Source organism: Gallinula chloropus (assembly GCF_964237585.1).
Source record: "Gallinula chloropus genome assembly, chromosome: 21".
NCBI lineage: Eukaryota > Metazoa > Chordata > Aves > Gruiformes > Rallidae > Gallinula > Gallinula chloropus.
This window is the reverse complement of record NC_140106.1, coordinates 4935621-4954939: the sequence shown is the minus strand read 5'-3', so window position 1 is coordinate 4954939 and position 19319 is coordinate 4935621. Positions and strand designations below refer to the sequence as shown.

The window sequence follows — 19319 nt, the reverse complement described above, 5'->3', positions numbered from 1 at the left end:
GTGGGATGGCTGCTCATTGCAGATGGGAAGGTCCACGGCTGTGGTGGGACTCAGGACATCAGCTGCACCCCACAGTGGGGAAGGGCTGGATGCTGTGCACACAGGGCACGATGCAGCTCTGGGACAAAGGCCTCAGGACACCCCTCCAAAACACAGGATATCATCCTAGAGCAGGAAAATCATAGGGGTGTGGCACAGCAGAGGAGCCAAGGGACACAGCCCAGGTCTCCAACCCCTGGACCTTGCACACTCCACACAAGGCCACACGCTGATTGCAATATATATTTAAACCTCAGTTTATATCTATGTGAAACTTGCCACCCCATCATATTTACATCAGGGAGGCAACAAGTGAGAGGAGTGCATGCACACCTGTGCAGGGGAGCAAACAGCCTGGGTCCTACCAGGGGCCCCTCAGCAGCACTCAGGGGGATACACACTCAAACCCTCCAGCTCTGCCACTTCTGGCAGAGCTTTGTTTTTCCTGAAGAAGAACTGAGCCTCCTCCTCAGCACACAGGAGTTCACTGAGGGATGACACCACAGGGTCATGGTCCTTCAGCATCTCTGGGTAACGTCTCCCAGCATCCCCTATCCGCAGCGAGCGCCGCACCGGCGTCAGGAATTTCATGTCCTGGCCTTCCAGCAGCTCCTTTCCCCTGCAGAGAGGACAAGAGCCCTTTAGGTAAATCCTGCTGAGCAGCCAGGCACAGGCAGGGCACTTGGAGCCAGGAGTGGGCAAGCTCAGCCTTACCTGGATGCAGAGGTAACCTGTAACTTGATGGAGGGAGGCAGACTGGTCAGGGGCTTCCCCGTGGGGCCAGGATTGGCTGTCTCACAGCGTGTCTGGCTCGGGCAGGGTGTGCTGATCTCCCAAGGAATGGGCTGCTCAGACTTTTTCCCTGACAGGAGAGGAAAAGGGCAGCTCAGCTGCAGCAAGTGGCAGCTTGAAAGGGGGGAGGTGGGTGGATTAAATCACCACAGTGCTCTGGACACAGTCAAGGGCACCTTGCTGTGGAGGATTCCACTTTCACAACACGGGATGTCCATCAAAGTCAAGAGGGTTGCAGGACAGACTGCAAACTCTGCTGCTTTTCTGCCTGCAGCAGCAGGGAACCCCAGCCTGTCCACACTCCAGCTGACCCCCCACATGCACATTACCTTCTGATGTTGGGTCTGCAGCCCTCAAAATATCAAGAACAACTTCCCTGAGCTCCTGGAGCGGCTGCAAGAAGAGCAGAATACAGGTCAAGGCAGGCTGGGCTTATGAACAGAGCCTGGACTTACAAATGAATAGAAGATGGTTTTACTGCATCCCACACTGTGCTGGAGACAGCAGCAAGAGGCTGAAGTTTCCCCCCTCTCTCTCAGACCAGTCAGCACAACACAGCAGGGCAGGAACCCACCCTGTGCAGGAAAAACCCCACCAGATGCTGCAGCTGCATCTCCCAGCCCAGCACCACTGTGGCTCTGCTTCCAGGCACAGCACTAGAGGGCAGGGTGCTTCCCCCTGGCTCTGCTCATGCCCACCCAGATCTGCTTGCTTGGCTGATTCACACAATCACAGGGGTTGGAAGGGACCCCCAGAGCCCATGGGGTCCAACCCCCTGCCCAAGCAGGGTCCCTGGGACAGGGCACACAGGGAGACATCCAGATGGGGCTGGAATCTCTCCAGAGAAGGAGACTCCATAGCCCCTGGGCAGCCTGTCCCAGGGCTCCCTCACCCTCACTGGGGAAAAGTTCTTCCCCATGTTGGTGGGGAGCTCCCTGGGCTCCAACTTGAGCCCATCACCCCTTGTCCTGTCCCCACAGGCACTGAAAAGAGGCTGCCCATGTCCCCCTGTGTCCCACCCTTCAGATATTGATCCCCATTGATCAGATCCCCTCTCAGGCTTCTCCTCTCCAGGCTGAACAGCCCCAGCTCCCTCAGCCTTTCCTCCCAGGGGAGATGCTCCAGCCCTTTCAGCATCTCTGTCCCTCCTCTGGACTCTCTCCAGGAGATCCCTGGCTGTTTGATCCCAGGGAGCCCAGCACTGGACACAACACTCCAGTGGGGCCTGAGCAGGGCAGAGCAGAGGGGGAGGATCCCCTCCTGTCACCTGCTGCCTCAATTCCTTTTGAATCCCCCCAGATTCAAGATTCAAGCCAAAGCTGCTTCCACAGGACAGGGCAGCTCTAAAGGGCTTTTTCTCCTGGTCACTACTGCTGCTAAACTCACCCCTGACTCTGAGGAATCCTGCAGGGCTGGAGGCAGGGAATGGGGAGCAGGGAACAGGCCTCACTCACCACAGCACCAGCGCAGACGGCGGCTTTGTACAGGGCTGTCACGTCGAAGGGGCCGCTCTGGGCCAGGAGTTTGGCTTTACAGATCCAGAACTTGGCAAATTTCTCTGCCTGGGGCACCCGGGACAGGAGGGCAGAGATCTCCTCTGCCTGGACACCCTACAAAAAAAGGGGCAAGGTCCCAGAGAAAGGCATCAGTTGCAGGGCCAGAGGTGTGCATCAGGCCAGCCATACCCACTCTCCCCCCACTCTCTAGGAACAGGATGCTCTCCTGCAAGTCTTCTACATACCCCCAGACAGGTGGCACCTTTCTTGCCTCTATTTTCACCTTGGCAAAACGTGTCTGGTATTTCAGAGGGATGTCAAGGGACAAACTGTTCAGAGCTGCCACCAAACCCCAGGCCAGGACCTGTGGTCAGCATTCCTGGGGGTGACACTTCACTGCAGCTGTGAGGTCGACCAGGCACATAGCTCAGCACAAGCTCCTGCTGCACACTCTGCTGCCAGGTAGCAGCAATGACACATCCAACCCCACAGCTGGAGTCACTGCCCTTTGCCCATCAGCAGGCTGTGCTGCGTGCCTCTGGCCCAGCTGTAACTCCACAATGACTATCAATCCAGTGACAGGCACTGTACAGAGTCACAGACTGCCCTGGGGTGGAAGGGACCCCAAGGGTCACAGAGCTCCAACCCCCTGCCACAGGCAGGGACACCAACCTCAGGCCTGGAGCTACACAAGGTTGTCCAGGGCCCCATCCAACCTGGCCTTGAACACCCCCAGGGATGGGGCACCCACCCCCTCTCTGGGCAGCCCCTTCCAGCCCCTCACCACTCTCTCTGGAAAAAACACCCCCCCCCAATCTCTCCTCTCCCCCTTCCCTCCTCCAGCTTCACTCCATCCCCCTTGTCCTGCCAGTCTCTGCCCTTTAACAAGCTGATTCCCCTCCTGTTCCTCTGCTCCCATCAGGGACTGGGAGGCTGCAATGAGGTCCCCCCACAGCCTTCTCTTCTCCAGGCTGACCCAGCCCAGCTCCCTCAGCCTCTCTCCATAGGGGAGCTGCTCCAGCCCCCTGAGCATCCCTGTGGCTCCTCTGACCCCTCTCCAACAGCCCCACATCTTCCTTGTGTTGGGCCCCAGCTCTGGACACAGGACTCCAGCTGGGGCCTCGTGAGGGCAGAGCAGAGAGGGACAATCCCCTCCCTGTCTCTGCTGCCACCCCAGTTCTGATGGAGCTCAGGATCCCACTGTCCTTCCTTCTACACATGATGTTACCCCTCTGACAACTACAGCCAAGTGAGCAAGACTGCCTGCTCCAACCCTCTTGGTGTTGCTGTGGGGACACAACCCTCATCTCCTGTGATGCCCCCACAAGACCTTTCAAGCAGCAACTTTCCCATTCCCACCTCCTCAATGAGCTTCAGACACTCAGTTAATACGTTGTTGGTCTTCTCCAGGCAGAGCTTCTCTGGCTTCTCCTGCTTCTCTTTCTGTTTGATGTTTTTCCAGGACAGCTTCACTGGATTTTTCTGAAGCAGTGTCATAGGTGGCCGCTTGTACGTCTTACCTTTGGATGCCAACCACTCCTCCAGTTGTTTCCTGTTAAAGGACCAAGAGATGGCTGTTACCAGGGCCAGCACTCACCAGGCTAGTTTTCCCCTTTGGATGCACAGGAAAAAACCAGTACCATCCACCATAAAAAGGTATCTGAGCTGGGAAAGGAAATCCCTCCCCCTCCTCCTGCTCACTGAATGGGTGGGAGAGGAACCCAGGGTACCACCAAATCTCATCCCCACCCTCTTTTCTGGACCATCAAACTCCAAGCAATGTCTCTGATAAGGAGACTTTGCATCCCATGTCCTGCAGGTTGGTGCTGGTTCAGAGTCAAACCCTTTGTGCTCCACTGTGCCCTGGAGGGGAGGGCAGTTGGCCAACGCTGGTACGTACTTACGATCCGCAGCTGAGGGGGTCTTGGGAACACGCCGAGCCTGTATTCCACCTGCTTTCAGCAGCTCTGGTTTAAACCCCTCTCTCTTATTCCTAAAATCCCTCAGAGCTGGTTGGGGTTTGGCCCCGTGGGTGCTGTGAGGCTGGTTGTGGGCTGCTGCCCCTTGGGATGCTGCCCCACGTCCCGGAGGCGCACCCTTCCTACCCGCCTCCCCTTTAGCCACAGGCCTTTGCCATTGCATCCCACCACCAGGCTTCAGGCTGGATTTCAAGTTTGTGGTCCCTTGGGGCCTGCCAGAGGCCAGAGGCTTTGTGGGAGATCCCTTCATTTGGGGAAGGGGTCTGCTGGTGGGCTTCAGGCTCCCCGCTGCAGGCGCGCCCGGCCGCAAGCCGGTGGCAGCCTTGGCTGTGGTAGCTCTTCCCTGGCTTGTCCCTGGTTTTCTCTGCAGCAGGTGAGTAGGAGCAGGAGGGAAACGATGGGGCTGGGAGGGACCAGTTTGGACACTCAGTTTTTGAGAGACACTCTGTGAGCCTGGGAGGGGTTTCCTGAATTTATCCTGAATCAGGTGGCTGTTAACTCTGTCCTTTGGGCCCACGGCAGATCTGGAGGTGATGGTTGAGCTCTGCCTGGGAGCCAAGACTGTCTCTTTCCTGACATTGTTCCTGTCAGGCTGATGGACTCCCTTCAGCACAGAGGTTTGTGCTGGTCTGTTTTCTTTGTTGCAGAGCAGCCTCTCCTGCAGACCCTCATCCAGGGAGCAAGGTGCCCCAGGAGCTGTGGGGTCACCTCCAGGCTGAGGTGCTGCTGTAACAGTCTCTGGAGGAGGCTGCTTCTTCTTCTCTGGGTTTAGGTGACCAGAGGTTGAAGTCAGGAGCTTCCCTCTGGGCTGTGTGGGGTGCTTGGTGCTTGCTACAAGCCCCATGGGACATTTTGCACTCTTCCTTGGCTGCTCTGGGCGTACTGGTGCTGCTCTCTGGGATGTCCTTGAAGGCTTCTGCTGAGGAGCACAGCCAGCACGCTGCAGGGGGTTGGCAGCAGACCTGCCATCCCTCTGAGTGCCCTTCATGAGAACATCCTTCTTGCTCCCATCAACCTGGAGAGACAAAGCAAACCTCAAATCCTCAAAGCAAGGACAGCCTGGTCAAACCCCAGCAGCCCAGGGGGTGTCTGCACAAAGCCTAACAAAGGAGCTCTCAGAGGATCAATCACACAACACCCACCAGCACAAGGGCACCAGCTTCCTCTGAGAAATGATGAGGTGATTTGTTGCCAGATTGTCAGCAACCTGCACCCTGTTTGGGTCAGGAACTCCCCACCCTGCTGTGGGCACCCCATGGGTTCCCTGTGCTGCCCAGGCTCACTTCAAACATGAAATACAGCACTACAGTCACCAGATTTCTACTTACATGCTTAGGAGCTGGTTCTGAGGGTGGCTTCAGGTGAGTCCTCCAGTCCCTTGAGAAGGGTCTGCAGGAAGTCAAACAAGATGTCAGGTTATTGAGCAACTGCTGCAGAAAACGTTAAACATACAGAATCACAGAGTCTCTGGATCACAGGGGCTGGAAGGGACCCCCAGAGCCCATGGGGTCCAACCCCCTGCCCAAGCAGGGTCCCTGGGACAGGGCACACAGGTCGGTGTCCAGACGGGGCTGGAATCTCTCCAGAGAAGGAGACTCCACACCCCCTGGGCAGCCTGTCCCAGGGCTCCCTCACCCTCACTGGGGAAAAGTTCTTCCCCAGATTAGTGGTGAACTCCCTGTGCTCCAACTTGAGCCCATCACCCCTTGTCCTGTCCCCACAGACACTGAGAAGGGGCTGCCCATTTCCCCTGCATCCCATACTTCAGATATTGATCCCCATTGATCAGATCCCCTCTCAGTCTCTCCTCTCCATTCTGAACAGCCCCAGCTCCCTCAGCCTTTCCTCCCAGGGGAGATGCTCCAGGCCCTTCAGCATCTCTGTCCCTCCTCTGGACTCTCTCCAGGAGATCCCTGGCTGTTTGATCCCAGGGAGCCCAGCACTGGACACAACACTCCAGGTGAGCACTGCTGGGTGTCTCAGTCCCTGGGAGCTCCTGGGAAGCTTTTGGAAAGCAAAACACTGTCAAGTATGAACCACACGATGCTACTTTGTTCTCCTCTCATTGGTGTGGCAGCAGGAAAGCAATGCAAACTACTGATGCCCAAGGGTATCACAAAACTTACAGCTGCCCCTGCCAACAGCAACCAAAACAGTTCCTGCAGGCAGGGGGGGCTGGCAGGCAGGACACCAGCCAGGCTTGGAGGCTCCTGCTTGCTGCTGGGCTGGGTGGGTGGCATCCTGCTGAGGAGCACTGCAGGTCCCAGCAGTGTCTCAGAGCCCTGCCCAGGGTTTTACTCTGTCAAGGTGAGCTGCAAGGAGTCCTTCAGCTGCCCCAGCATTGGCAGTGAAGTGGGGAGCTTGGAGAGCAGCCCTGGCTGTCAGGTTCCCCTGTCCCATCCTCCTCCCTCAACTGGAACCCTTTGACAGCAACCAGCTGCTGGGTTCTCCACCCCTCTGCTTCAGAGCCAGCAGCTCTGTTTGGGAAGATGAATGCCTGTGATGCTGCTTTGCTGTAAGAAAGAGCCTGAAGAGTTATTGTCCTCTATTCTACATCAAGGTTGCCATCAAGAAAAAACATCCATCTTCTCATTTCTATTCCATCAGTGGTGTTTTCCAGAGCCCAGCACAGGGACTGGCTGGCTCTCTCTGGTGCCTGATCCCTCTTCCCTTTATCTTCTCCTCATTGAGAGGTTTTACAGCTTCCTTTGTGCTACAATGTCATGAGAAATACTGACTGCAGCAGAATTCAGGTTTCCCAAGTACATCCACAGCTTCAATTAAAGCTTTGTTGGAAGGTGCCTCACTACCTCAGGCTGTGAGGGGCTGTTGCTCTCACAGCAATGCATCTGCTGCCAGCCCCACCCCAGGGGAACTGGGCAAGGCAGGGAAGAGGTCCCAGAGTCAGGCAACTCATTTAGCAGATCATAGAATGGCCTGAGTTGGAAGGGACCCCAAGGGTCACAGAGCTCCAACCCCCTGCCACAGGCAGGGACACCAACCTCCAGCCCTGGAGCTACACAAGGTTGCCCAGGGCCCCAGCCAACCTGGCCTGGAACACCCCCAGGGATGGGGCACTCACCCCCTCTCTGGGCAGCCCCTTCCAGCCCCTCACCACTCTCTCTGTAAAAAACTTCCCCCCAATATCTAATCTCCCCCTTCCCTCCTCCAGCTTCACTCCATCCCCCTTGTCTTGCCAGTCTCTGCCCTTTAACAGGGAGATGCTGCTCCCTTCAGGGACTGGGAGGCTGCAGTGAGGTCCCCCCACAGCCTTCTCTTCTCCAGGCTGACCCAGCCCAGCTCCCTCAGCCTCTCTCCATAGGGGAGCTGCTCCAGCCCCCTGAGCATCCCTGTGGCTCCTCTGACCCCTCTCCAACAGCCCCACATCTTCCCTGTGTTGGGCCCCAGCTCTGGACACAGGACTCCAGCTGGGGAGGGCAGAGCAGAGAGGGACAATCCCCTCCTTGTCCATATAGATACAGATGGTTGTATCTATTTCCTTTGAAATGCACTGAAAAAGCCCCTTTCTACCACTAACCTGTTCCAGAGGGCCACCAAAAGCTGCCAGCAGCAGCAGCAGTAGGTGAGCTCTGACCTGTCAGACCCAAGAGCTGAGAAAGTTTTACAGAGACTCAGAAAACGCCCAGAAGAGCCAGTGTCAGGATCCAGCAGGAAACATCAAGATTCCACCATCCCTTTGCTCCTGTTGCTTGTAGCTCCACAGAACACTGACAGGGTGCTGTGGGGCAGAGCCAAACCTGGGTGCTGCCTCAGCAGCGGGGTGATGTGAGGAGAGGGTTCTCTGCCTGTGAGTGAATTGCTGTGGGGAGACGCTGCCAAGGTGAGAAGTCTTGAGCTCAGCAAATCACTCAGTGCTCTGAGTCCCAAGGAACCTCTACAGATCACAGAATCACAGGGGTTGGAAGGGGCCTCCAGAGCCCATGGGGTCCAACCCCCTGCCCAAGCAGGGTCCCTGGGACAGGGCACACAGGTCGGTGTCCAGATGGGGCTGGAATCTCTCCAGAGAAGGAGACTCCACACCCCCTGGGCAGCCTGTCCCAGGGCTCCCTCACCCTCACTGGGGAAAAGATCTTCCCCATGTTGGTGGGGAACTCCCTGTGCTCCAACTTGCAGCCATTGCCCCCTGTCCTGTCCCCACAGACACTGAAAAGGGGCTGCCCATGTCTCCCTGCATCCCATACTTCAGATATTGATAAACATTAATAAGGTCCCTCCTTAGTCTTCTCCTCCCCAGGCTGAACAGCCCCAGCTCCCTCAGCCTTTCCTCCCAGGGGAGATGCTCCAGGCCCTTCAGCATCTCTGTCCCTCCTCTGGACTCTCTCCAGGAGATCCCTGGCTGTTTGATCCCAGGGAGCCCAGCACTGGACACAACACTCCAGGTGGGGCCTGAGCAGGGCAGAGCAGAGGGGGAGGATCCCCTCCTGTGACCTGCTGCCCACACTCCTCCTGATGCCCCCAGGATCCCATTGTCTCTCTCAGCCCCCAGGGCACACTGCTGGCTCATGGCCACCCTGTCACCCACCAGCACCCCCAGGCCCTTCTCCACAGAGCTCCTCTCCAGCAGGTCACCCCCAGCCTGTCCTGATTCCAGCAGTTATCCCTTCCCAGGTGCCAGACTCTCCACTTGCTTTTGTTGAACCTCATCTGGTCTCTCCCTACCCAGCTCTCCAGCCTGTCCAGGTCTCTCTGGATGGCAGCGCAGTGTCCTGCGTGTCAGCCACTCCTCCCAGCTCTGGATCATCAAGTACTTGCTGAGGGTGGATGCTGTTCCCTCATCAAGGTCAATGAAGATATTAAACAGGATTGGACCCAACACTGAGCCCTGGGGAACACCACTGGTCACAGGTCTCCAGTCAGACTCTGCTCCACTGATCAACACCCTCTGGGCTCGGTCCAACAGCCAGTTCTCAACCCACCTCAGTGTCCACTCATCCATCCCCTGCTCTCTCAGCTTTGCTATCAGGGTGTCATGGGAGACAGCATCAAAAGCCCTGCTGAAGTCAAGGCAGATGACACCCACTGCTCTCCCTCCATCCACCCAGCTGATCACCTAGTCCAAGCCAAACACCCTCCTGACTTACTTTGCACTTGGGCATTTCAGCTTCTCTTTGGCTGCTGGGCAGTCCTGGAGCCGTCTCCTCTGCTCCTCTGCAAAGACAGGGGAGGGAAATGCAGCACAGGCACCACAGTCTCAGCACCCAGAGCACCCGGGAAGGATGGATTTCCTGCACATCACAGGGCAGCTCCCCTGACATCCCTGTTCCCAGGGATTCCCTGAGCCCTTCCAGCCACCCAGCAGCACCCAGACGGCCACCAGCACGTAGTGAGTCCCCACAGCTCCGGGCAGGGTGCTGCTGAACACCTCAGGGTGCTGAGGGGGAGCCACGGGGCTGCCTGGGACGCGTTTCAGCCCCGTAGCCCTGACCCCGCTGCTGACACAGGCAGGCGGGACAAGGCCAGAGCTCCTCAGCGGGGGTGTGGGGGGGGGGTGGGGGGCCAGGGGCCAGTCCCGCTCCGTTCGGCTCAGGACTGCGGTGCTGGGGACACCCCAGCCCGGCTCTGCCCCTTCCTCAGAGCCCCAGAGCAGCGCACCCCGCCTCCCCCCCCCCAAGGCACCCCCTGCCCTCCCAAACCACACCAAGGCGGGTGCGACACCCTCAGCATCCCCCCCCCCCCCCCCGAGCCCGAACAGCCCCCCCGGGCAGCCCCACCCGCTCCACCGGTTCAACGGGCACCCGCGACCGCGCCCCGTACCGCGGGGGCCTCACAGCCCGCACCCTACGCCCACCCCACGGGGCCCCCCGCGCCCCAGCCTTGCCCCGCACGGCCCTGGAGCGCCCGCTGCCCCCCCCGAGCCGCCCGGCGCCTCACCCTGCGCAGCCACCGCCACCCGCGCCATAGCGAGACCGGCCACCGCCAACAGCCCACCCGCCGCCGCCAACGGCCACCCCGCGCTCATTGGCTGCCGTCTTCTTCAAACAGACCAATGGAGAGAGGGGGCCGGTAGGTGAAGAGAGCTGCGATTGGCTAGGGGCGGGAGGGGGGTGGTGATAACACGTCCCCGCGGGCAGCGCGGCTTAGCGGGGGCGGGACGGGGCGGAACGGGGCGGAACGGGGCGGGTGACCCGGCCCCGGGGCCAGGCCCTGGCGCTGAGCGGACGAGCCGCGCCGCGCCCCGCGGTACCTCCCGTGGCGAAACACCGGGCCGGGCCGGGCCTAGCCAGAGCCCGTCACTCCATCGTGCCCCGCCTCAGCAGGGGTGGCAGAGGAAGAAGCTCTCGGGTGGCTGCTGGGGGCTGTGCGGCGGGACTGGCCAAGCCAGGGCGGTCCCTGCGCTGTGAGTAGCCATGGGCCACCCCTCACCCCCCTGGGCTTTGCACCCAAAGCCCGGAGAGTCCCCAAAATCAGCTGAAACAACAGGACAACCCCACCCATAACCCACCCCAACCCCCCCGCATCATTGAACCCCCGTGAGGGCAACAAGCTGAGCGACGCTGCTGTGCTGGGAAACCTTTTATTTCCACCTCCATCACCAAGAAATATGCCCATTCCTGATAACAAAACACAGTGTTTTGAACAAAATCCACGGTATTTCGAACAAAATCCACGGTATTTCGAACAAAATCTACAGTATTTTGAACAAAATCCACAGTATTTCAAACAATCTACAGTATTTCAAACAAAATCCACAGTATTTCAAACAAAATCTACAGTATTTCAAATAAAACCCACAGTATTTTGAACAAAATCCACAGTATTTCCCACAAAACCCACAGTATTTCCCACAAAACCCACAGTATTTCCCACAAAACCCACAGTATTTCGAACAAAATCAAGGGATGGGCACAATAAAATAAATAGTAAAGATATAAAAGCATTGGACAGACACAATAAATAAATATAAATTGAGGTGACTTGGGCTCACGGGGCCCAGAACTGCTATTTCACATGAAATAGATGGAGAGGACTGGGGTCCTGGCTGGGGGTTGTACTCGGTACATACAGCCTGAGAACCGGTGACTGCCGGTTGGGTTGGGTGCGGGAGGCTCCTCAGCGCCTGCTCAGCTCGTAGGTGGCGATGTTGACCTGGTCGGGCTGGTTGGTGATGCCCACAGGCTGCCGGGGCTGCAGGGAGGTGCAGATGAACCAGCCTGGGAAGGCAGCTGATTCAAAGCGAGTGGTGCCCTCGGCCGGGCTGTCCAGGCGGTAGAAGATGAAACGGGTCATCTCCACGCTCTCGATGTCTCTCCTGATGTCGGCTTCCTATAACCAGGGAGGAGATGGTGTATGTCAAACAAGGTTCAAGGTAGGATGGAGCCCCCAGCCCCCATGAGGGATGAAGCAGTTGAGAAGCCCCACTCACCTCTAGCTGCAGCACCGGCTCAGCACCGCTCATCACACATGACATATAGAGTTGGTAGCCCTTGATGCCCAATGCCACTGGCACCTGCCCTGTCCCCAGACCACCCTGCGATGACCGGGGACGGTACAGAGCGATGTTGAGCTTCACTGCAGAGAGAAGGGGCGGGTTAACGGGTGGTCCTGGGATGTAGGGGTAAGCCACCCTTGGGTAGTCCCGGGGTTTGGTACAGGGACTGAGGTTTGGGACTGTGTCCTCTCACCTTTCCGCCCATTGGAGGGTCCTTGCAGGTGCAGGGCCACTAGCTGGGTGGGTGACTCTAGCACGAAGCACTTGTGGTCGATGTCGAGGATGTCAAAGGACTGGGAGCGTGTGTAGCGGTAGACAGGTGCCCCGGTGTAGCTGCTCTCAACTTGCTGGAAGGAGATGGGCTCTGTGGGGAGGGAGACAGTCAGGGGGCTGCTGAGGGACCTGGGTCCAAGAGCATCCCCCCAAGAGCATGCCCAGGGCTGGATTGACATTCCTGATGCCACCCTCCCCCATACCAAAAATATCATCCAGGAAGCCCCCAAGATCACTGTCGGCAAAATCCTTGTGTGCTGAGCGCTTCAGGAGCTTGGTCACAGCGACCACGAGGACAGCAGCCTGGCGAAAGGTCCTGGAAGGATGCCCCTTGGTCAATGTCACTTGGATGCCCACCCCAGGTGATGTCAGCTCCACGTCCAGGCGTAGTTTCTGGGGAGGAAAGGGAACAGAGGGTGAGAACCTGGCTTCCCCAACACAGAGTTCTCACCATTCCCACTGCTCAAAGTGTTACCTTCTGCGGGCAGACGCAGTCCAGGCCATAAAATGTCTCCTCATTCAGGCTGAAAGGCAAAGAGAGAGAGATGGTGAAGCCAGGAACACCATAGCACCAGGGTGGTGTCATGTCCCCAGCATCTCCTCGGCACAGCCACACTTACCTGCTGCTCTCCAGCATGTCCAAATCAGGGACAAATGCCATCTCCATCGCCAACTGCAAAAACCTGGGCAGAGACCTGCTGGTATCTGTTGGATGCCGCAGTGCTTGGCTGCTTGCCTGGCCTGCTGGCAGCGTCGCTTGGGTGCTCTTTGAGCCTTGGTACCGGTGCAGCGGGTTTTCAAGAGCTGCTGGAAGGAAGCTCCGTCAGAGCGGGATTTCCACCTTTCGCAATGAGTGGGTTTGCCCAGTTCCTCTGGGAAGACTGGAGGGTTGTGTGGGGGGGGTTTACTTCCCCCAAGCAGTGCTATAGAGCTGAGCAAGGGACTGTGCATGGGGCAGAGCAGGGGTAATACTCTGGGCTCAATGCGTGGGGTAGAGCGGGGGTGATGTCTGGGGGGGCAATGTGTGGGGCTGGTACTCATGTGTTGTCTCCAGGCAGCTGGGATGACCCAGCAAGGACAGCCCCTTCCCCAAGCCACCAGGGTCACAATGACACCCACCCTCGTCAGGGCTGGGGACCGTGGCTGCCCCGGAAGGGGCTGATGGTGCAACTGCTGCCACTCCATTACCTCACGGCTTCCTCCTGCGCTGCCCAGGACCACGACACGATGTCCGGCAGAACTTCCTCCATCACCCCTCCTTTCCTCACTGCCCCAGTAGCGAGGGGCGTGGGACTCCGCTGTCCCCTCAGCCCCTTGTGCCCACCCTGTGCCCACCCTGTGCCACTCTGGTGACACGACCTCTGAGGACACCCACCTTCGGGGGACATTCCTCATCCCCAGGCAGGCGGCAGCCCAGTGCTGTGGGATGCCTTGTGCCCACTCAAGTGGCGGCCGTTGCGCCACGCCAGCTGGGCTGGGGATGTGCGTGGCCTGGGCTTGCGTGGCCAGAGGCTGTCCAAGTGTTTCCTGGTGCTCGTTTCACTTCCCAAAAAGCCCGAACCAGCCCCACGCAGTGTCCCTCAGCTTGGAGCCGTGACTCACACGGCAGGAAATCACCAGCAACCCCAGAAACTCCCCGGCAACTCCTGCCCGGCCAGCCCTGCCCGTTCCCTGTGCAGCGTGGGAGGGGGGGGAGAGGCCGGATGGATCCACACAGGGACGAGCCTACCCAGGCCATGGCATCCCCCAGGCCAAGGCATCCTTCCCACCACCCCATGGGGGTCCCCAGGCCACGCTGCGAGTCCTCAGCGCACAGCCAGGGTGCCCAGGGGAGGCCAGAGACCCGCAGGGAATGGCGGGGCGGGGGACTAGGGGGGGGGGGGGGCGGGGGGGGTGCCGGCCCGGGCTGACAGCCGACCCCCGGCAGCGCGATCGCCCCTCAGCCCCCCCCGCCCCGCCCCCAACGGTTGGCCCCGCCCCCAGGGTTTGGCCCCGCCCCTGGGGCGCGGCGCGCGGCGGCGGCGGCGCAGGCGCCTCGGGCCGGGCTCGCAGGGGGTGTGGCAGCGCCGTGACGCGACGCTCGGGGCGGGGCAGCGCGGGCCGGGCGGCAGCCGGGGCTTGGGGGCCGCTGTCAGAGCCGGGGCCGTGAGCGGTGAGGACGGGTGTGGCGGTGGGTATCGCGGCGGAGCCGGAGCCGGGGCCGGGAGTTAAGGGCAGGAGCGGGAAGAGGGGAGGGGAAAGGCCCGGCCGCGCCAGGCGGAGGGTGGCGGTTGCTCCCCGGTGTCCTTGGCGCCGCCGCCTGAGCGCCTCAGGGCGGCGGTTGGGGGGTGGGTGGGGGGGGGAGAAGGGGGCGGGATCGCTGCTAGATGGGCAGCCCGGCCTGGCCAATTGGGAGGGTGGCTCGGCGCCTTAGGCCGCTCCTATTAGCGGTGACGTGCGCCAAGTCTGAGAGGCGAAGGCGGCGGCGGCCTCCGATTGGCGAGCGGGGAGCGGGGGTGGGCCCGGGCCCGGCGCGCGCGCGTGTGTCTGAGGGGCGGGCGGGGGTCCTGCGCCCCCTTTCCCTCCCGCTCTCCCCGACCCGGCTCCTTCGGTCCCCAGCCCGCCCGGCGGGTGGATCCCCCTGTTCCAAGGCGGCGGGGCCTCCCGGGACGGGCCGGGGGCTGCGTGACGTGCCCGCGCCTGCCCGCCGCGGGCCTGAGGCTCCCGGTGCTGGAGCGGCCGAGCCTCGAGCCCGCGGCCGCCAACGGCTCCCGACCCGCCGTTGCTTCTGGCGCGGGGCTTGTGGCGGTTGATCCCGCGAGCCCCAGCGGCTCCCCGGCAGCTGCCGTTGGGCAGGCGTCAGGCGACCCGGCTGCCAGAGGCCAAATTTAGCACCTTCATCCGCTTAGGAGCGCGGCCCGCCTGTCCCGGCGGCTGATCCGGTACGAGCAGCGCGGCCGCTTGACCTCTGGGTGCTGCCGGGGGCGTGAGGCGGCTGCTACCGCCAGGTCCCGGGCAGCGGCCCCGGGGCTGCCGCTCTTTAACGCCTCTTTAACAGCCCAGGGGATCTTCAGGCTTGCGTGTGACCCCTGCACACGGGTTATCACGCCCTGGCCCCGGGTCCTGGGGTGCCGGTTTCATTTACCCCCTGGCTCTGCAGCCTGCCAGGAGCTCCTGGTGTTTCAGGCAAGCAGCCGGTTCCGGGAGAGGCCCTTGAGGACCAGCTGGTTCTGCTTATTTTGGGTGAGACCTTGGCATTTAACTGCCCTGTTTTCCAGAGAAGCCGCTGGGATGCTGCTGAGTGGCAGCATGGAAAACAGGCACTGAAGCTAGAAGGACGGCCAGTGCTTTCCTCCTAAAGCTCTTTCCCCTCCCTGTGTGTGCTTGGGTGCTGCCTGTGTGTGCCTGGGTGCTGACACCCAGCTTGGTCAGCTCTGCAAAAGGATTTGCATGTGTTTTCCTGGTTAAATCTGAGGAGGGGAAGCTGGGCTGCAGCTAGTGAATAGGCTGCCCAGGGAGGTGGTGGAGTCTCCTTCTCTGGAGATACTCCAGACCCATCTGGACGCCTATCTGAGTGATATGTCCTAGGGAGCTGCTTTGGCAGGGGGGTTGGACCCGATGATCTCTTGAGGTCCCTTCCAACCCCTACAATTCTATGATTCTAGTGCTGCTGTGCTCACCATCCTGCCACCTGCCTGCTCTTTCTTGCCTGTTTTGCTCCAGCTAGATGTGAGCAAGCAGTGTGGAAAGGATGAGTAGGCTTCCTTTTTTTTTTTTGTCCTGTTGGATAAAAGACTTTGGATGAGTTAGAGTGATACCCAGTGTTCCTTGGACTCCTTGCATTTTGTGGCTGCTGCTCTGACAAGGAGCCAGAACTATGGCAAGGCAAGTCTGGAAGACTGACTGACAAAATACAGGTCACACCAGTGTATTTTTATTTTATTTTCCTTTAATCTGCAGTGCAACTGGAAGTCATGATAGCTGCTCTGGCGTTGGGCTGCTGCTTGTTCAACTGGTTGAGGAAAATGGAAACCAGCCAGTTGGGTCACCTTCAGCCTCAGATCCTACTTCTTGCAGGGAGAGCCAGGTGGAAAGGGCAGCTCTGAGAAGAGCTGCTTCCAACTGCCAGCATTTCCCCCCAGCTGATTTTGCTCCCTTGGGCTGTGGCTGTTGGTCAGATGTGTAATGAGGAGTGTGGTTAACCTGGGCTATGCAGGGCTGTGCCCCAGCAAGAGCTGACTGGTGGAGGTGGCTGGGGGACCTTTGAGAGGTCTCACACTGGCTCTGAGTTCCTTGTCTGGGTTCTTGGGGCAGGGGAGAACTCTTCTTTAGGTCTTTTGACTGCACCAGCCTTTTCAGGTTTGAGTCTTTAAGGAGAAGTGATAAAGTGGCCTGTCCTGGAGCTGCATCTCAAGTGCTTTGTGGCACCATATCTCTGCTTTCTGGGGGCTTTCCCCATAGGTGGTTTCTTCCCAACTTTATCCTGGGAGATGTAACATAATCTGTTGAGGAAAAAACCTCAGCTGGGCAGAGTGGTTGTGAGCTGAGTAACTTGACAAAGCTTGGAGCTGAGACCCTTTCCCTGGGGGAGAGAGTGACAGAAAACACCTCCCCTCTGGGTTGGTGTGATGAGAGCTGTGCTTAGGCAGCTTGCACAGCCCCAGAGGAGTGTGTCTGGCTTGACTGGATCACCTCAGTGTGAAGGAAAACATGATGTTCAGCTTTAAAATCCAGCTGCTATCAGGGTTGTTTTTTTCAGCACCTTTCTGGGCACGGTGCTTTAAAGTGTTTTTCTTTAACCTTATACAACATCCTTGGAAAAATGAGAGGTTGAAGGACTGAAGCATCCAACTCCTGCTGGAGTAGGAGTTTCATAAAGAGGATTTTCCTGTTTAAAACAAATTGAGTATTCTCAGAAGAGGAATTTAAAAAATAGTAAGAAACAGAGGAATACTGTATTGATTTATCATTGGAAAATGAGTAAAGGTTGTTGTGGAATAACTAAAGAGGAAAGTGTTGGGGGAACCTGATACTGTTAATCTGAGCTGCATTTCACCATCACAGGATCCCAGCCTGGGCTGGGTTGGGAGGGACCCCAAGGGTCACAGAGCTCCAACCGCCTGCCACAGGCAGGGACACCAACCTCCAGGCCTGGAGCTACACAGGGTTGCCCAGGGCCCCAGCCAACCTGGCCAAGCCAAATAAAATACCTCTCCTAGCTGTTTGGAACTTCACTGTGGGATCACAGAATCACAGGGGCTGGAAGGGACCCCCAGAGCCCATGGGGTCCAACCCCCTGCCCAAGCAGGGTCCCTGGGACAGGGCACACAGGGAGACATCCAGATGGGGCTGGAATCTCTCCAGAGAAGGAGACTCCACACCCCCTGGGCAGCCTGTCCCAGGGCTCCCTCACCCTCACTGGGGAAAAGTTCTTCCCCAGATTGGTGGGGAAGATTGGTGGGCTCCAACTTGAGCCCATCACCCCTTGTCGTGTCCCCACAGACACTGAGCAGAGGCTGCCCATGTTCCCCTGTGTCTCATCCTTCAGCTATTGATACCCATTGATCAGATCCCCTCTCAGTCTCTTCACTGCAGGCTGAACAGCCCCAGCTCCCTCAGCCTTTCCTCCCAGGGGAGATGCTCCAGGCCCTTCAGCATCTCTGTCCCTCCTCTGGACTCTCTCCAGGAGATCCCTGGCTGTTTGATCCCAGGGAGCCCAGAACTGGCCACAACACTCCAGGTGGGGCCTAAGCAGGGCAGAGCAGAGGGGGAGGATCCCCTCCTGTGACCTGCTGCCCACACTCCTCCTGATGCCCCCAGGATCCCATTGTCTCTCTCAGCCCCAGGGCACACTGCTGGCTCATGGCCACCCTGTCACCCAGCAGCACCCCCAGGTCCTTCTCCACTGAGCTCTTCTCCAGCAGGTCATCCCAACCTGTACTGATACAAACTGTTGTTCCTTCCCAGGTGCCAGACTCTGCACTTGCTTTTGTTGAACCTCACTCAGTTTCTTACTCCCCAGCTCTCCAGCCTGTCCAGATCTGGCTGAATGATGCTGGGAATTTGTATTAATCCCAATTAAAACCTGATACTAAGCTCCATTCTCCATCCTTGGGATGGGGTGGGGGGGGGTGATCTCTTCTCTGTGCTCACCTGCACTAACTCCTAACCTGGTTTTCCCTTTCTCTCTCAACAGGAGCCTGTGTGAGGCGACAGGACAAACATGTTTAAGTTAAGGACTTGTGTGGCAAAGCTGAGGCCCTTGATAGCCTCACAGACTGTAAAGACAATTTCCCAACACAGGCTGGCAGCACCCAGGACGTTTCAACACATCAGGTGCTACAGCACACCGGTAGCTGCTGAGCCTTTTTTGAATGGGACTAGTTCAAACTACTTGGAGGAAATGTATTATGCTTGGCTGGAAAACCCCAAAAGTGTACATAAGGTAAGGAGCAACCTGCCCAGGATGTCACCTTTGCTTCTCTTTGGGGCTCTGAGCAGTGGGGTCAGGTAAGTGCACGCAGCTCCAGGAGGACTGAATTCAGCCAGAAGGGCCAAGCTGGGTTTGGATGGTTTGTTGGATGGTTCTTGCTTCGTTTTGCCTGAAAGAAACATCAGTGATTCCTTGAGCAGAAGCCAAGAGGAGTTCCTCTGTCCAAGGGGGCTTGTGGGACACTGGCAGCATCCTGGATTGCAAGCAGACACAAGGAATGCCTTCTCCTGGGAATTCACCTCTAACCAGCTCCCAATGCTTTGTTGTTTTCCAGCTCTCATGGCTCTTCAGAAGGGTTTATCCTGGAGTAGAAGATGGAGGGTGGGGGGAGGCAGGGAAGGGGGTTCTCTGCATCTTGACTTGTTTCCCTTTTGCTTCACACACGTGTTATGTGCTGGGGGAGACAGGCCACAGCCTGTCTGAGCTTGACTTTGAGCTCCTGTGCGTAAAGCCAGGCTGTGGATCTGCAGCCTGAGGGAGGAGGGTTGGGTCTGGCAGCCAGAGGAATTCCCAACAGCTGTTCTTTATCTTAAAATTGGGAAACCAACTCAGCCATGGGTGGTTTACTGGATTACTGAAGCTCAGCCAGTGCTTTATCATAGAGTCCAGGTGAGGGCTCAGCTGGGAAGAGGGTTTCCCAAACCTGACTCCCATTTTTTTCCCCATCCCCAGTGTTTCACAAGGAAAGTTTTCCTCTGGTGACTAAGTCTCAGCATTACCCAGGGGATTTTTAAGAGTTTCATATATGTCCTGAGGTAGAGCAGGGATTTTCTTTGTTCAGTAGCATGTGAGCAGTCAGCAACCCAGGGCATGATGGC

The 19319-nt window shown here is 58.3% G+C and overlaps 3 protein-coding genes across 4 annotated transcripts in view; 1 reads left to right on the top strand and 2 right to left on the bottom strand.

Moving 5' to 3' along the window:
* Window positions 1-363: 363 nt before the first annotated feature.
* CKAP2L (cytoskeleton associated protein 2 like) lies at window positions 364-10226 on the bottom strand (the record flags this gene model as incomplete). Its single annotated transcript, XM_084273883.1, has 10 exons — window positions 364-658; window positions 754-901; window positions 1161-1224; window positions 2286-2441; window positions 3687-3879; window positions 4228-5321; window positions 5635-5695; window positions 7845-7901; window positions 9409-9475; window positions 10199-10226. 10 exons carry the CDS (start codon window positions 10224-10226, stop codon window positions 415-417), a joined length of 2112 nt encoding a protein of 703 aa, XP_084130009.1. The 3' UTR covers window positions 364-414.
* A 609-nt stretch (window positions 10227-10835) lies between these two features.
* On the bottom strand, window positions 10836-12690 carry LOC311199911 (interleukin-1 beta-like; the record flags this gene model as incomplete). The annotated part of the gene is made up of 6 exons (XM_084274053.1): window positions 10836-11590; window positions 11691-11836; window positions 11950-12120; window positions 12233-12422; window positions 12505-12553; window positions 12650-12690. 6 exons carry the CDS (start codon window positions 12688-12690, stop codon window positions 11378-11380), a joined length of 810 nt encoding a protein of 269 aa, XP_084130179.1. The 3' UTR covers window positions 10836-11377.
* A 1434-nt stretch (window positions 12691-14124) lies between these two features.
* Window positions 14125-19319, top strand: part of OGDH (oxoglutarate dehydrogenase) — a 39740-nt gene continuing 34545 nt past the window's right edge. Inside the window, exons 1-2 of one of the 2 annotated variants that reach the window (XM_084274047.1) lie at window positions 14125-14181; window positions 18205-18453. In XM_084274047.1, the coding sequence (XP_084130173.1) occupies window positions 18232-18453 (222 nt within the window). In that variant the 5' untranslated portion in view covers window positions 14125-14181; window positions 18205-18231. Of the gene's footprint in view, window positions 14200-18204; window positions 18454-19319 lie in introns of both variants that reach the window. The other variant, XM_084274046.1, reaches the window with a different exon arrangement.